This window comes from Cyanistes caeruleus, chromosome 11 (assembly GCF_971803275.1).
Source record: "Cyanistes caeruleus chromosome 11, bCyaCae1.hap1.1, whole genome shotgun sequence".
NCBI classification, from domain to species: domain Eukaryota; kingdom Metazoa; phylum Chordata; class Aves; order Passeriformes; family Paridae; genus Cyanistes; species Cyanistes caeruleus.
Window position 1 is genome coordinate 1965227 of NC_141711.1, and position 17564 is coordinate 1982790.

The 17564-nt window shown below is 47.4% G+C and overlaps 1 protein-coding gene across 8 annotated transcripts in view; it reads right to left on the reverse strand.

Moving 5' to 3' along the window:
- LOC111934941 (contactin-4) overlaps positions 1-17564 on the reverse strand; it is a 263405-nt gene that overhangs the window by 34627 nt on the left and 211214 nt on the right. For all 8 annotated transcript variants that reach the window (XM_086846907.1, XM_086846912.1, XM_086846910.1 and 5 more), the window contains 3 exons: positions 16947-17083; positions 15002-15131; positions 12148-12298 (listed from right to left, as the gene is read on the reverse strand). In XM_086846907.1, coding sequence (XP_086703033.1) covers positions 12148-12298; positions 15002-15131; positions 16947-17083 — 418 coding nt within the window. The remainder of the gene's footprint in view (positions 1-12147; positions 12299-15001; positions 15132-16946; positions 17084-17564) is intronic.

Sequence of the window (17564 nt, forward strand, 5' to 3'; positions counted from 1 at the left end):
ATGGCTGGGATATCCATCCCACAGGGATCACTGCCTGTGCTGGCTCAACAGCACCCTGGGAGCAGCTGGAGATGGATGGGAGAGCTCAGGCACACCTGGAGCTGTGTCAGGAGAGCAGCACTGTTCTCTGATCCATTGCTGCTTGTCCCCCGCTCCTGACCCACCTCCAGATGTGTAAATCCCCCAGCAGCAGCTGTGTTACCTCCAGCCCAGCCCAGCAGGGCTGATTGATGGGGCCCACTGCAGCATTCCCCACTGCTGGGCAGCATTCCCAGGAGCAGATAAATATTCCTCAGGCAGTAACATATGCATTTAGAGATAGAAATTGTCCTGTCGAGCTCAGGAAGAGTTTTATCACCGACTTTGTGAAAACGAGATCAAGCCCTTACTCGGAATATAAACGATAGCAGAAACCTGCCCAGCTCAAACCTGAGCATCAGTGACCACCTCCACAGAAATCTGACCTCTGGCTGCTTGGCTGCATCACCTGCACCTCCCAAAACGTGCCTGCTGCTCAGCTTGGGCCTCCTGCTTCGACAGAATATTCCCTTCAAATCCCAAATTCCAGTATCCACAGCAACACCTTGCTCTGGAGTTAAGGAAACCCACAGGAAGCAAAGCAGCAGCACTGCAGAGCCAGGGGTGCCTGGAGCTCATCTTGCAGGTGGAAACCTGTGCAGGGTGAGGAGCAGGGCCAGGGTCCCACCTTCCCGCTGGGAATTATTCCCCAAATTCCCACAGCGCTGCAAATTCCAGGGAGCCGCAGGGCCAGGTGGCACGGCAGGTATCCCTCAATACATTCCTCTCAGCCTGGCCTCTCTTTTCCTGCCCAGCAGGTGGGAACAGGTGGGATATGAATGGAATATGAATGGAGTACAAATGCAGTGCATATGGCAGGCTGGACGTGCAGCCTGTTCCCGAGGGACACGGCACAGCCCCGGCACTGCAGAGCTCGGAGCTCCTTTGCAGCAAAAGTGCTCAGAATTACAAAGTGACTTCCTTCCCTTCTTTTTTTCCCCCCCCCCCTCTCAAATGGTTTCATTAGCACTGCTGCAATGGAATAAGGTATTTTGTTTTCTTATCTGATCATTTTAGCATTTTAATTTGTGAAATACAAGCGTAACTACCTTTGCTTTCACTCTTGATTAAACACACGCAGCTGAGATATTTCATGCTTAGCCAAGTGAATATTTTAAATATTTTCCCCCCCTCAAAACAATGCTTAGGATGTCCGATCCTTTTTTCTATTACAGGGAGAAAAGATGTCTTAGAGCAAGCATTTAAATGAATGTCAGCTGGAAGAAACACACACTGAGTGCAATTTGAGATAAAACTACCATTGATCCCTTCACGTACAGCCTTTGTGGCAGTGGTGACGTGGCTATTGAAAAGAGACACTGGTGCCAGAGTTCTTCTAAGAGATAATCTGTCTTCTGAGAGAGGATTTGGGTTAAATGTACCTGTGAAAAACAGTGTATTTCAGCCGACATGATGAATGGCCTATTGTTCATCCTCGCTGCCGTGCCTGGGCTGGGGGGCTGGAAGCAGAGAAGAAAGCAGAAGCACCAGGCAGCCCTGACTGCAGTCTCAGCAGTGTATTTGTTCTCTCTTTTCCCAGAGTTCCTAGGTAGGAATATCTAGAGCAATTTTTAGCCTAACAGCAACTTTGCCTCATGCCACAACTCCGGGCAATTGCATTATTTATCAAATTATTTCTATTTCTATCACACGTCTTTGAAGCTGTTTATTACCTGTTAAATAATGCTTGCCATGCAGTGAGGGTTATTAAAATGATCTCATGGATGTGGTACTGGCCATTAGGCTATTTTGGGTAAACAGTGGAGTTTATAAATGCTCACAGGTTTTACTGCTCAGAGCACAGCCCCCCCAAAATCAGGGACACAGCTCATCACGTGGAGCATGGGCTGGTTCAGGGTGCCCTGGATGCTGTTCCCAGCTGTGACTGCACCCTTTGTGCTGCATAAATAACAGCCAGGTCAGGGCTTTCTGCTTTATGACACTCAAAATACCCCCAGGTGAAAGCCAAGGTCCTGGGGCTCCACCCCACAGCTCTAATGGTGCACAGGGGGAGACAGCCCTGACCCTGAACCTCACCCAGCACCCTGTCACATCACTGGGACCTCCCACCCTCCATCAACACCAGCCCAAACCCTCAGCATCCCCCTGAGCAGGCTGGGGCTTCATCCTCATCCTGTTCCTCCAGATGTTGCTGAAAAGGGGGGACAAAGAGAAGGTGTCCACACCACCAGCAGCGTGGGACAGCAGCCTGAGGGCTCAGAACAGCACCCTGAGCAAGGAGGGGACGAGCTGGGTCTGTTCTTCAGCTGCCAGGATAAATCCAAGGGAAAGGCTGGATGATCCTGGGTGCTGGAACACCACGAGTTTCCCGTCTGCTCGTCCAGTTAAGCTCCCAACTGAGAGGACTCTCCCACAGCTGCCCCTCCTTGCCCTGGTGGCTGTGCCTCTCCCAAACCCCCAGAGCTGCTCCAGGGTTTATTTGTCTGCCAGGACCTGTCTTTTCACGGTTCACAGAAGAGCCTGAGATAATTTAGAGCCTCGGTCAAAGCCCATTTAATTTAGTGCATGTCTCTCTCTCAGTGAAGGCAGCAGTAGATAAGTCCTGCTTTATCCATGACAACTGGCAGGCCTCTAACAGCAAACCCCCAGTAATTAATTTTCAGGTACGAACTATATTTGCTCTAAATCAGCTGAGGTAAAATCCTGCTGCATCGAGTTCAGGAGAACATCTCCCACTTCCCAGCAGGGGAAGGACATTTCCCCTCGTCCTGGCACTGTCTGCCCATGGAAAAAGTCACCCTCCCTCTTTTAGTACTGACTTATCATAAAAATCTGTAAATAATGTTCTAAAGAGAAAGAAAAATAGAACATATTTTGCTCAGATAGCTATTTTTGATATTATGGTAGTGGTCCCTTTGGAAACATCAAACAGCACAGCACCACTGATGCAGCATCAGCTTAAACCAGTCATGGATCTGGCATCCTAAGTTTTCCCACAATTTTCTTTTTGCACCCATTGTTTATCTGCAGTGACGGAGCAGTCCAGAGCAGTAATGCTGCATCCAGCCATTATTAATATCTATAAACACAAAAGCTGTGGTTTGTCATCCTCTTCCCTTTGGTCTGTACATTTTTAAGACAAGTCTGGAAGTGACAGAACCTCATCCTGATGGAGCAGGGAGGCAGGAGGGAAGGAAAGGAGCATTTACAGATATTAGAGCCTTCATGTAGATTGTTCAGAGATGCCTGGAGTTATAATTCAAATACAAAAAATATCCCTAGGTTATCTAAGAACAGTTCTCTGGAAAATATCTTTCCTAAGGGATGCTGATAACGGGAGGAAACAAATGAAAATCAAACACAAGAATTTCGAGGGACCCTGAAGGGAGAGAGGGGGCTGTGGAGAATTTCAAATAATAGAAACCTTTCTGCCTTCTCTCCCCAACCACTCTTTTTTTTTAACTACACACAAAATTAAAATAAATACAGTCAGAAAGCCCATGCCATCAAAATAAATATTTGAGCAAGCAGATTTGAGTGAAGCAAAGGAAAGCTTTGTTTTCACAACAGCTTTCACTCCTGAGACGAGGGGCAGTGACAATTTGATACAGGAAGATCCTGCACGTCTAGAAGGGGCTGAAGGTGCAAAAAGCCAATTTTCCATTGATTTTGGTGGGAAATGAAGATCACCCCCCATGGGAAATGGCCCTTTTGACACAGCCCCTCTGGCTGGCAGTTTATTTTACAGGGCTGGCTGTTTGCTGTGTGTGATGTTTGCCATGTGTGGTGGCACCACGAGGGACGGGCACGCTCCACACTCCAAACAAAACCCTCAGGACCTGGACCAGCTCTTGCTGGTGGCAGTGGAGGGGCAAAGCACACCAAAAGCACCTCGTGAAAGGCTGAACCTTCCCTCTCTGCACAATTAGCCAGCAGAGACCCAGCTCTCCACACATCCTCCCGAGCTCACAAGCGAGGAAAATCCCATCTAGGCAGCAGCAGGTGCTGCAAAGCCACTGCTTTCACTCTATCTAATGTTCAGTGAAATATTTGCTGTGCTCATTCTTCCAGGGCACTGGCTACAGCCCAAGGCATGGAAATCAAATGACTTCTAGTCCATGGAGAGGGACACTGGAAATCCAAGGAATCGTGTTTGGAGCACAGCATCCAGCCGCCTACACCAACTCCTTCCTGGAAAGGACAAGCCAGCCACCTACAGCAAACACTGTGGAGGTTTGTAGGACAGAACAAGCAAAGGGAACTCCGCTGGAGCTCGTAAAAAATTATTCTCTTACGAGGAAAAAAAATCCATGCAAGATTCTCAGTGCATCAGCTGCTGACACAAAGCATTTCTGGGAGCGCTCGTGAGATCACAGCAGAGGCAGCAAATGCATCCTCAGCTTATTTGTTCCAGCTGATACCACCCGAATTCAAGCCCAAAGGCACACTCTTTCAAAGATAACACATCTTTTCCTCTGGTTCCAACAGAAAATGCCCAAAGTACAAAGAGAAATGACTCACTGAGCTCGTAATGGACATTAACGGGTTTGTGAGATGCAAGGACACATTTACATCACTTCAAAATGATGTTTGAATAGCCATCAAAAACATCACCAGGTCTGAAATGTTCATTAGGAATCCTTCTTCCCCTTTAGACATGTAATGATTTCCTTGGATTCTAAAAGTGCATCTCAAAGTATGGCCCTAACTATAAAATCATTACCTGCTTGCTCTTTGCCATGAAAACACCCGAGGGAATAAATGTTTGATAATAATTTTTTTCCTTCAAAATGCTACAGATGTACTAAAATCGTTATCATGCTTTTCTTCAGCTGGAGGACAAGCAGGAAGTCACACACCAATTGCAATCTGCATCCAGGAGCTGATGGCAGGTGTTTCTCTGGGAAGCAGTGGCTGCAGGGTGTGCTCGCCTCGGAGCAAACCCCATCCTGGAGCAGCTTTACACAGAGGGAGGAACAATTTGTAGCTCTGTGTTTGGCACCTGGAGATGAATTTAATAATCATAAAACCATGAGAGACCTCTGGCAGGAACAGCAGCAAGTGACACATTTCTTTTAGGGATGTCAGCATGGGACACGCCTGGCTGCGCTCCGGAGGTCGGATGCCTCTGGGACAGAGCTCTGGATCCTTCCCCCTCTCCACCTCTGCAAGCAGAGCTCTGCTTTTAAAATCAATATTCAAGCACTGAGGTGAAAGCCTGATGATTTCTCTGAAGGAGATCTTCATCCTTCTTTTAAGGATGTCAGCACGGGACATGTCTGGCTGTGCTCTGGAGATCGGATGCCTCTGGGACACTCTGGTACAGAGCTCTGGATCCTTCCCCCTCTCCACCTCTTCAAGCAGAGCTCTGCTTTTAAAATCAATATTCAAGCACTGAAGTGAAAGCCTGATGATTTCTCTTGACCCCCTGTGACACATTCCTCTTAAGGAGATCTTCACCCTGCTTTTAACAGGATACATCTCGCTGTGCTCCGGAGGTCGGATGCCTCTGGAACAGAGCTCTGGATCCTTCACCCCCTCCACCTCTGCAAGCAGAGCTCTGCTCTTAAAATCAACACCCAAGCACCAAGGGAAAAGCCTTTTGACTTGTGTTGAGCACTGGGGGCACAGCAGCCCTGTGGGTTTGGTCCCAGCACGGTTCTGAGCCGGGTCCAGCAGCAGCACAGGCAGCAGGGATGTCCTACACGTGTTTCACTGAGCACTACAACACTGCAAATAATCTGCTGGGGAAACAGGAACAGATTGCTGATGTTCCAGGAGGCTGTGTCACGGCATGAGGGAGAGGTTCATTCCAGGAGTGCCAGCTGAAACTTGGCAGAGGCTGGGACTGCACTTGTCAGAGCATTCGGCAACAGTTGGGGGCTGGAAATGGGAAATCATTTCCTGCTTCCACAGGAGAAGATGGAAGAAATGGAAATTTTAGGGATCAGCCTAATTATTGATGCATACAAAATGAACCAGCACCAAACCTGGATTCTACACAAATCTCTAATCCCCCTCAGGTAACCTTTAGCTGGAAACATTTGTAGAGTCATAAAATCATTTTTAGGTAAAGCCCTCCAAGAACATTGAATACAGCTGTTAACCCAGCACTGCCAAGGCCACCACTGACCCCTGTCCATCTTTTTCATCCTCCAGGGATGGACTCCAGCACTGCCCTGGGCTGGACAGCCCTTCTGGGGCTAAAACATGATCACAGACTCACAGGATGGTTTGGGTTGGGAGGGACCCTAAAGCTCATCCAGTCCCACCCCTGCCACGGGCAGGAACACCTCCCATAGAGCAGGTTGCTCCAAATCCCAATCCAGCCCAGCCTTGGTCTTCCAGAACAGCACAGAGCTAAAACCAACTTCTGTTTGCCGCATGAACAGGAGGCCATCAAGGACAACAGCTTTCCAAGGCTTCTGACCACCAAATCCAGAGGCTTCCTGGTTCATTTTATTCTCTTTCTGCAGAAAATTGGTTAAAATAAGTGGCCAAGTCAGTTGTTTCAGATGTTGCAATGAAGTAGAGCCATCTCGTGCCACGGTCTTTGCAAAGTGAGATGAATGCTGCGCTGTCAATTCAAACTTCAGAAAGCCATTTGCAGGGTGTCATTTTTCATTTTGCCTGGGCAGGATGCAATGAAAACCCGACAAGTTATTGATGGTTTGGTTACCTGTCTGCTTTCAAGAAATTGCACAGGTGCTTTATGTAAGAAAAAATACAAAGAGTCAACACAATTAATGCGAAGCAATGATGGGAAGCATCCTTTGAGGTTTTCTTTTCTGCTGAAGTGTCACTAGGCTGTGTGTCCAAAAGACACTGCTGGCAATTTGTCTCTCAAGTAATCAGGATAAAAATATCACCATGGTTTGTACCCTGGCACCAGCCTGGGAAAGATGTGCTGTCTGTCCTCTTGCCATTTTCTTTCTGGCTGTTTAAAGTAATTAAGCACTAATTAGGAAGTTTGAGGCAACAAATATAAAACTGGAATTTGTACAACTTTTTGTAGTCAAGACATGCTGGAAGAATGGGAGAGAAGCTTTTCTTGTACAGTTTTACCATTTTTCCTCCTCAAAACGATGTAGCATCAACATGGATACATTAAAATTCCTGTTATAAAATAATATCTAAATGAGGGGGTCCATAACTGGACAACCTTTGTGAGGAGGTCCTGAGGATGTGAACTCTTGAGAAAACCATGACTAAACTCTCCCAGGGTAACAAGACTCACTGGACAGCTTTGAAGTTCAGAGAACAGCAACAAAAATCAGGTGAGAGCTTTCTGCTTTTCCTTGGCCAGAATCTCTCCAGCTCTGGAGAAGGGATTCAGCTTCTCCAGCTCCACCTGGTGATGCCCAGTGCTCGGTGCCAGGACAGGGGGGAGCAGCTCGGTGTCCCCAGGGCAGGATCTCAGCCCCTCTCCGATGGATGATGTTCTTCCTTACAAACAAATTGACATTCCCAAGTGAAGAAGCCTGGAGGCACAGCTGTGTATTAACATATCCAAGAGGCTTTCCAGCTCCAGCTGCCTGGTGAGCAGTTTTACCATTACATCCTTCCTTCTGAGGGATTTCAGGGAGCTCTGGCTGGGTTTTCACTGAGGGAAGGGTGAACAGCCTCTGTCACATTCCCGCTGCTCCCTCCCAGTCTCAAGCCCTCACCTCCTTTTCAGGACACCAGTTCTGGCTGCCACATCCCTGGAAATGTCCAAGGCCAGGCTGGATGGGGCTTGGAGCAGCCTGGCATGCTGAAAGGTGTCCCTGCCCATGGCATCCACACCAGGATGAGTTTTAAGGTCTCCTCCAAACCAAACCATTTTGGGATTCACGACTTTGCAAACTGAATTACCCTCCTGGGCTGCCCTGACTCCAGGCCATGGTGGAGAGAAAGGTGAAACACCTGGGAAAATCTGGACCCAAATGACTGAAATCTTGGAGCAGACAAGCCAGTGTGGGTAACAAATCACTGTCTGGAAGTGCAGTTCTGTCTCCTCAGTGCTGTTTGACAAGGACTGGGTTAGCAGGGCACTCCTTACACTTCCAAACGTTCTGTGGCTGAACTCGCTGGGAAAATGCCACCACGTGCTGCTTTCTGTGCTCTCGCTGCTTTTCAGCTAGAGAAAATAACGAAGCTCCTGCTGTAAGTGCTGTGGCTGTGTGTGTGCAAGCTCACACATCACAGAGCTTGTCAGGACTGCGAGATAATGGCACCAACTGGAGAATTTCCACAAGGATCGTGAGCCTGCCTGGACTATCTGGGTCAGCTCCTGCTCTAACAAAGTGCACCAAGAGGGTCCCTTTATACAGAAACTTGTTTAATTAAGATAACAGATGTTGCTATTACACCAGTCATAGGGAATGGTTGTTTAATTGGACACTTTCATATTCTTTGCTACCAGCACAGACCATCATTTGTTTTTTTATGCATTTCTTTCCTTACAATTAAACTGTATAAACAATGCAGGCACTGTACATTCATGGGAAAGAAACAGCTCTAATGATGTAGGGGCTTTATGTGATGAAGTATGAGGGAAGTGCAATTTATTTTGGGGCTTAAAAGTACAATTATTTTTCTGTCCCAGCCTGAGTACGTGTCTGGTGGCAGGGTAAATATGACTTCCAATAGCTCTAGAAGAATACTAGGAATTAAGATTGTTGTGTACATATTTTAAATAAAAGTTGTCTTGTTTTTCCTGCACTCTTTATGCTCTTGGGGAGCCAAGGAGAAGGGGAAAAGTGGGAAGCTGTGGAAGAGCAAAGGAAACGTGAATCTGCTCTTGAACCACACAACACTACAGCTTCACCTCTGGGAAATGTCCCCGTGTCTCACTCTGGGAGGAATAAATAAATGGAATTATTGCCATTATGGCCTGAGAAATGGAAACCCCTTTACCTAGGTTCAAAACAGTACCTGAGAAAAGAGGGAAGACTTGCAGGGGAAGCGATGCAGACCCTGCAGGGCTGAACAGCTCCTTCCAAAACTGCTCCAGAATGGTTCAGGTTGGGAAGGATCACTGGAGGTCATCACAGACAACCTCCCTGCTCAGGCAGGTCCCCCTACAGTAATTCAGGATGATGTCCAGACTGCTCCAGCAAAATCACTCCATACCAACAGTAAAATACATCCCCCAACCAGTTCCATGAGAAATTTCCTTAAGATGCTCTGACTGAGCAGCCTCTGGTGCCAAGTTATTCAAAGCCAGTTCACTCTGTGCAGTGGAGGGACAAAAGCCCCAGTTTGTCACCACAGGTCCCAGGATCAAACCCCCCTGCTCCCACAGCTCTCCCACGGGGCTTTGTTGGGACACCAGCCTTGTTCTTTGGTGGGCTACAGAAAACTCAGGGGCCATTGCCCTGGTCCTGAGCGAGGCTCTCCTGGGAAAAGTGCATTTTAATCCCATTTTAGTCTCACCTCTCCTGTTCTCCCAGTGGCCCAGTGAGGAGCAGCACCACCAGCACTAAAGCCCTTTCCCACACTCACTTTGCACCGGAATGCAAAGGCAAGATCAAGGATGGAAAATTTCCCTCACACAGAAATAGTCTTTGTTTCCAAACAGCATTTGCAACACATCTATATCTGTGCTAGAGCTGTTCCTATATCAAATTTACCTTCTGGAGTCGGGCCCCCAACATCATTTTGACTCAGTTAGGCCTCCGAGGCAGGATTTCCATTATTATGGAGATGAAGTGCCTTTAATGACTGCAATAATATAATTGTACCCCAGGGCAGAATTCCTAATAACACAATTGCACAGTTCTCAACCACCAGTAAGAGATGCCCTCAGGCCATGTGATTCATTAGAGGTGCAGTACACACTACCTCAGCCTCCAGAGAAGAATATGAAACCTAAACCGATAAAGCTTTTTTTTTTTTCCACCATGGTATTCTCTGCTCTCTGGGCAAACACTGAAGAACACACTTTGTTCTGCCTCCTGGACAGCAGAGTCTCAGCAGCAAAAACCAGGCACAGTGTTCTGCAGCAAGGAATTTAACACCACACAGCAGCTGAAAAGCCACAAAAGCCCCAGGAGAGACTCTGAGGTGATTGCCAGGGCAGCCATCAGGCTGGGCATCAGCATTCGAGGCAAGCACTGATGCAGGAACCCTGGAACTGGAAGGATCATCTGTATTGATTAACCTCCACGTGATCAACCTGCAGGCTGGAGAAGGATCCAGATGTTCAGGTGCCTCTCTGGGCAGGACCCTTCATCATCACTTTAAACAGAGATTTCACTGGAGTTTCTTCTCCCATGCCTGTCTAAAGGTTCTGTTTCCTGTCCTAGGTGAAGAGATTGCAGCAGCAGCTTTTCCTGGCATCTTTCTTCCTAGATTTCAACAGATTTTTTTGTCCGGCAGCCAAGAAAGTTCTTGTTTGAAGTCCATGTACAATACAACGGGGGGTGTAGGGAAATACTGGAGCTGGGCTCCAGGCACTGCTGCTGTCCCCTGGGACAGCAGGGAGGAGATGACATTTCACACGGTCTCCAGGTCCAGGCTGCAGGGCTGGGCTGGTGAATGAAGGCAGGGGTGAGGATTCCACACCCTCATCCCCACAGGAGACACAACCCAGTGTGTGTTGAGCCCCCGCGCCAAGGCAGCGCCGCGCGTTCCTTTGCCAGGTGATCCCTGCTGGAGGATCCCTCTGCCTGGAAAACCCCTGGGCTGGAGGAGCTCAAGATTTCACACCTGCTTGGGCACATTTCACGTCTGGTTTGCCATCCAGGGCTGGGTGCCAGGCGGGAAGCTCCTGGCTGTGGCTCAGCAGGAGCAGGAGGAGCGAGCTCGGCGCTGCCACGGGAGCCCGCAGCGCTCCTGGCCGGGTTCACCCCGAGCCCAGGCTGTGCCCAGCACCCTCCTCCCACCACTGCCACAACCCTGCTGGGCAGCCCCACTCCCAGACTAAAGTGAGGAGCAGGAACTGCGCTGTGCCGAGGGGAACAGCCTCAGAGCAGGCAGCACATCCAGCCACAGACCATGGACACTGACGGGACCGGTGGGGCTGACACTCCAAACCCTCCAGCACCAAACCCTCCAGCCCTTGGCACCTCCCTCACCAGGAGAACAGCTTATTTCTGTTTTAAAAATCAATACAGCTTGATCTATGACAACTTTGACCTCAGCAGCTCTGTGCCCTGCCTGCTAAAGGAAGCTCTGTGTCATCCATCAGCAACTCCTTTCATCCCAAGGGGTGAAGCAAGCAGCCCACAGAAAACAGCTCTGTAAGGATCAGGGAAAGGAGCTAACATGCCAGAAACAGGGTGTTCAATATTTTAATCTCCTGCCTCGAAATAAACTGGGGCTTTCTGCACTCTCAGACACAGCACCACAGTCTCTATTTCAATGGACTTTACAGGCTGGGTGGAGCAAGATTAGACTTTCCAAGATAAAAGAACAGCTCTAACAGGTTAAAACTTTTAAATATAACAATTTCCTACAATTTCTGGCTTTACTAATAGGACAGGATTCTCCCCATCAACCCTACTGCCACATCATGTTTTGGAGGAGCGTCAAGGACAGTTTTACATGTCCTGCTCTCAGGTGCTGGGCAGGTGACACAACCTCATCTCTACATAGCCAAAAATAAATCATCACCACAGAGGAGGATTTGAAAAGCTGGCTTTTGAATTAAAAAAAAAAAAAAAGAAAAAAGAAAAATAATTATTTGGTCAGTCTGGGAAAGCCACCTTCAAGTCAGGCATTAGAACTGTTGAATTAATTATTGCCCCCAAATAATTCCTGTTTGCAGGACACTGGGTAATGTACCAGAGCTGTGCAATTTGCAGTGGAGGCTTTTATCTCCTGGGAATTTATTAATTTTTTTTAAACAATGGGTATTTGGGACACTGCAGAGGCAAAATATTTGTTTTTTTTGGAGTGCATCTTTATCAGGTTCTTGGCAGGGATGCTTTAAAATAGCAGACAGAGATGGGATGGGCACCATGGGAATAGGAATCTCACCCCCAGCTCCTTGGGACTGAACACAGGCTGTTTCCTCATGTATTTGCAAGTCAATTTTGCAAAGCTATTAATGACAAATTTAGCTTTGATTGCTGGAAGTCCCTGGGTTAGTTAATGAAAGAAATGGTTCCTTTAAGACATTACCTCTCATTTTCTCTCAGGATGTCTTTTCCTTTCTTCCAAGAATAAGTAGGTCTGGGGGAGGCTTTGGGCTTGCACTCAATGATGACTTCACCACCCACTTTAACAAGAGTTAACTTCTTCAGGAGAGTTTTGGAAAAGTCTGGACCGATGGCTGAAAGCAAAACCGACACAAACCCCATCAGAATTCCCAAAAGAAAAACAAAGTCAGACTCATTTGAACATTACCAGATTCCAGGGCTGTTTCTCACTGACAATTCCTAAATGCTTGGACTTCATGAACTATGTGGGAGTCTGGATGGGGCAAAAAGACATTTTTGAAGGGAGCACAATCCCACACTGAAAAGGGATGGGCTTTATGATCCAATAGTGCTCCAAGTTCCCAAATCAGAGTTCACTGATCTCTGAGCTGTTTTGTTTCCACGTCTAATCACAGGGTGAGAATGATTTTTGGCACTCAGAAACACAGGTATTAAACACTATATAAAATATTAATATATTTAACTATATATATAATAATATATAATATTATAATATATTTAATTAATATACAAAGATCTTAAACACTATAAAAAAATCTTTTAAGCCAGCACTGGCTTTGTAAAATACTCCAGAATTAAAGGAGACATCCTGAGGACACTTCCCACCAATGCACTCAGAACCAAAAACACCATTATTTATATCATTATTAATAAATTATCACCTCTGAAATGACTTTCTCAGATGATTGTCCCAAATTTATAAGCAAAAGAGACTTTCTGAATAATCCTTTTACTCCCACCTAGGTAATAAACAGTTTAGACTGGTTTTTTGTGAGTCATTTGCTGCATTTGCTCTCTGTGGGTTTTATTCTGTGACGTTCAAAACGTCATCATTTGACATTTAGAAACTCTGGGCTCATTTCTCAGCACTGCCACAACTTCCCTGTGCCACTTCAGGAGTAATGAATTCAATTTATTCACCTTTTGTTTGTCAAGTGAGGATTTTGATGACCTTTTTTTCCCACTTTAGGCCCACATTTCATTTTTTCAATTTGTTTTTTAAACATTTAGCCTGAAAATTCTGTAAGACAAGACTGTATCTAAAACACAATGTCCAGCACCACTGGATTCTGCTTTTATTTAAGACTCCAGGCAAGATAATTGGCAACAATAATTGAGAAGAATCACTGTGAGAAAAGCTTGGTCCGTAATTTTCCATTTCTCTCTTTCACTTAATTTTGCTGTAAATCTCACTTGAGATGATTAAACACCACTAGTAGCAAGTGCTTAACTTCAGGACCTTTTAAAATAACCATTTTAGCACTCAGATCTAGTTAAAAGCTAAAATTTCCCAGGGAGGGCTCAGAATGTTGCCCTGCTTTGAAACTCCGGTGAGAAGGCAAAACCTGCTGCTTTCCTTTCAAAGTGTGCCAGGTTAAATCACAGATGCAGGAGATCACAGGAATTTATCTGCAGGACTCCATTTGGGTGCTTTTCCTGTGACAGACAAAAACAGAGCTGCAGAACCCAAGTGAGAAGTTGGCCAAATAAATATTCCCTGACAGGTTTCTCAGACCAGACTCTCCAAAATCTGCTTTTTCTGTGGCCACGAGGAGCTGCTGGGCACAGGGACACCCTGGCAGTCCCCACCAACAAGGATGAAACCTCTCTCCTCTGAAAACATCTCCCTTCTTCCCAAAGCTCCATTTTTACCAGGTTTTAAATAGACAAGAAAAGCATCAGTGGGTTTATTTCGATTTCTTTCATGCCCAATAAATCTCAGCATTGTGAAGTCTAATTTATTGAGCATTATCGTACCTTTCTCCAGCAGCAACACAGACAATCCTTCAAATGAATTTTTTTCCTATGCAGGCATCTATCACTGATGATAAAAAATGACCAATAATTGAAAATCCCATAGCTGGAAAAACCCTCATGCCTTGTTCTTCAGGATAAATCAGGGAATGCCGCTACTGAACATTTGGTTTGAGAGCAACTAAAATATTATTTTGTAACGAGGAATTGTGTTTAACCCTTAGAAACAACATCCCCACGCTGAGCAGGGCTGCCACTCGTACAAGAAGATGTTTTGGGATTGAGTTGAGCCTGGCAGGGATCTCTGGCATGTCCCACCCCACCCCTGCTCAAGCAGGAGCAGCTACAGGAGGCTGCCCAGGCTGTGGCTGGTTGGGTGTTGAGCATCTCCAAGGACAGGGATGCCACAAAATCTCTGGACAGTTTGTTTTAGCATCCAACCAACCTCAAAATAAAGTTTTTGTTATATTAAGTGGCATTTCCAGGGTTCAGTTTGTGGCCATTGCCTCCTGTCCCCAGCACTGGCACCCCTGAGATGATCCTGGCTCTGTGACTTCTGCTCCCTCCCCTCAGGTATTTCCCCACTTGGTTTCACATGAGCTTCTCCTGATTTTATCTGGGAGGAGCAGAGCAGCTGTGCACAGAACTGTGGGCTAGAAGATGATTTTTTTTGGGATGGGAGCATTTTGGTTGCTGTTAGAAAGGTCTCTTCAGAGGGGAGGTTTGTCAGCATGTCCTGAGCACAGTAACCTCTGCAGCCAGAGATTTATGGCCCATTTATGTTTATTTTTATGGCTTTTATGGTCCTGGGTGCTCTGAGTGGCAGTGTTCAGGTTTCTCCATTAACAGGCTTTAACCAGCAGGAGAGTGGATGCACCTGGCAGCTCCTGGAGGAAAATGGGAATACGGGACGAAGCAAAAAACATCTGTTCTCTGCTCTCCACTGCCTCGAGCTTCCATTTCACGCCTTCCTTATAAACAAATTGCCAAAGATCCCCTTCTGCTTCAGGTTCTGCAGCTTGGGCAGGGTTTGGGAGGTTTGCAGTGCTCGGGGAACTCACCGATGACGCTGAGCTCAGCGCTGGCGAAGATGACGCCGTGCCTGTTCTCCGCCACGCACTGGTACATCCCCGCGTCCGACAGGCTCACGTTGGGAATGGTCAGAGAGCCCTGCTCCAGCACAACCCTGCCCTGGGGGAGCAGCAAAAACAACTCCAAATCAACAAGGAGAGGCCTCCTCAGAGCAAACACCCAGAGCTGTCCAGCTGTGTTTTGTAGGGAGGCGGACGGAAGGAAGTAACGGGAGGAATTTGCATGCCCCGATTTATTTGTCTGCCAGCCAAATTTATGTCAGGCTGGAGACTAAATGGTAAAACCAATACAGGAGTTGGTAAATGCAATTTAAATTGGAGGACTTTCCCTTGACCCCTCATTGATTTAATACCCAAAGCATTTAGATTAATATCCCTTTCAAGGAGATAAGCTTGGAGCAAGAAATGCACTTCTGTTCCACAGTGGCACATCACAGCCAGCCCTATCCTCAGAAACATTTAAAATAATGGCATTTCCATGGAATCACAGAGTCAATAGGGTTGGGAAAGACCTCCAGGATTACTGTGTCCTACCTGTGACCAAACACCACCACAGCACCTGAACAATGGCACACACAGGTGTTTCTTGGGCACCTCCAGGGATGGGGACTCCACACCTCCCTGGGCAGTGGAGAAATTCACCCTTTCCATGGAGAAATTCCTCCTGGTGTCCAGCCTGGCCCTCCCCTGGCACAGCTTGAGCCCATTTTGGGTGTATACAGCAATGCAGGCTGGTAAGAGTGGCTGCCATCTCAGCCAGCACCGACAGAAACGCTTAAAATCTTCTGCAGTTTACTGAAAACAATGTAAATGCTAATAATTTAATGATCCTTTACTTCATATCAGCCACTGACATGATTTAAGAACAAGACCATCTGCCAGTGACCAGCGTGAAGCAACCAGAATTAGTGTGTGGAGTGAAAGACCAGGCTATCATTTGTCAGCCTGAGGATATGGAGCTCGAGTTATCAATTCTAATAAGTACAGCAAAGTGTTCCCTCCCTCCCCAGGAGTTTGACATTAAAAAATAAAAAAAAAATAATAAAAAAAAAATCTAAAATAAAGAGCTATTGGTTTTCTACTTGGCCTTAGGGCAGAAATTTAATGTTTGTGCAATTTTAGTCAGGGTCTGATCAAATTTGGGCTGCCATGTCCTTTCACAGTAAGTGAAGGGGGAAAAGGGCTGGCTACAGTGCAAGCAAAGCTTTGGTGACTTGGCTGAGTTTGTGGTGCCAGGGTGGGGTCAGGACTGCGTGATGACCCTCCAGGACAGGCTGGGTGTAATTCCACAGCTCCTGCACAGGGACACAGCTCAGCAGGAGGAGTGGGAACACCATTAAACACTAGCAGGAAACCCTGAGGTTTCATTGTCACCTGGAGTTCACCTAAACATCACAAATTAAAATAATTGTTTTGGGGTGATCGTTCTCTGGTGACAGATTCCAAAACACCATTCAGCCATTCCTTCTTCTTCTTTCCAGCCTTAGGTTTGCATCATGGATCCTTCATTTTGGGGAGGAGCTCTGAGCTGTTGTGTGTCCTGCTTGTCCCTGCCAGCAGCTCCTGGAGCTGTAGGGAGGTGCCACCAGGCACAGGAAGGAACGGGATTTTCTGTGAGGATGGGGAGACCCTTGCACAGGTGCCCAGAGCATCTGTGGCTGCCCCTGGATCCCTGGGAACGTCCAAGGCCAGGCTGGATGGGGCTTGGAGCAGCCTGGGACACTGGAAAGTGGCAGGGGGTGGAACAAGATGACTTTGAAAGTCCCTTCCAACCCAAACCATTCTGCATTCCATGATTTCGGAGCACCTCCATCCTCCCCATCCCAAAATAAACAAAACACCCAGAGATCAGAGAGCTGGCAGAGCATCCCAGCACCCACAGAGCCCACGCCCAGGGGGTTCCAGCAGTGCCTACCTGTGGCAGCAGGGGCTCCCCATCCTTGAGCCAGCGGTAGGAGGGCTTGGGGCGGCCGCTGGCGCGGCACTCCCAGGACACGCGCTCCTCGATGGCCGCGTGCACGTCGCTGATGCGCTGGGTCCAGCTGGGCTGGGCTGCACGGAAAGAGGGAGGGAAGCCTGGAGCCTGCAGCAGCAGCTCTGGGCTGCCACACGGCCTCTTCTTCCCTCAGCAGAACGTTTAAAACCGGGATTGATAACGTCAGGATTTCAGCTTTTCTGTTTCCCATCTCTGTGTAACCCTGCAGTTGTTTAGTGCAGAACTCCAAACTCCACACCCAGTGCCAGCTGCTGCTTCCCCACTTTGGGCAGACACAGCAATTCCTCTCCAGGCCTGGCAATCAAGGACACCTCACTGCCTCAGGCCCCAGAGATGGAAACAAAAGGGACTTGGGGGCAGCAAACTTGGGCTAAATGACTTCATTCCCTGCAGCTGGAATTGGAAAATCAGCCCCCAAAATTCAAATGGTCCAAACTTATAAAAGTGTGAAACCTGTGACCATTTTTGGGTGCAGCCCCTGGGGGGCTTTGTCTGCCCTAAATGTCCCTGCAGGCCTTCAATGAACAGAACTGCTTT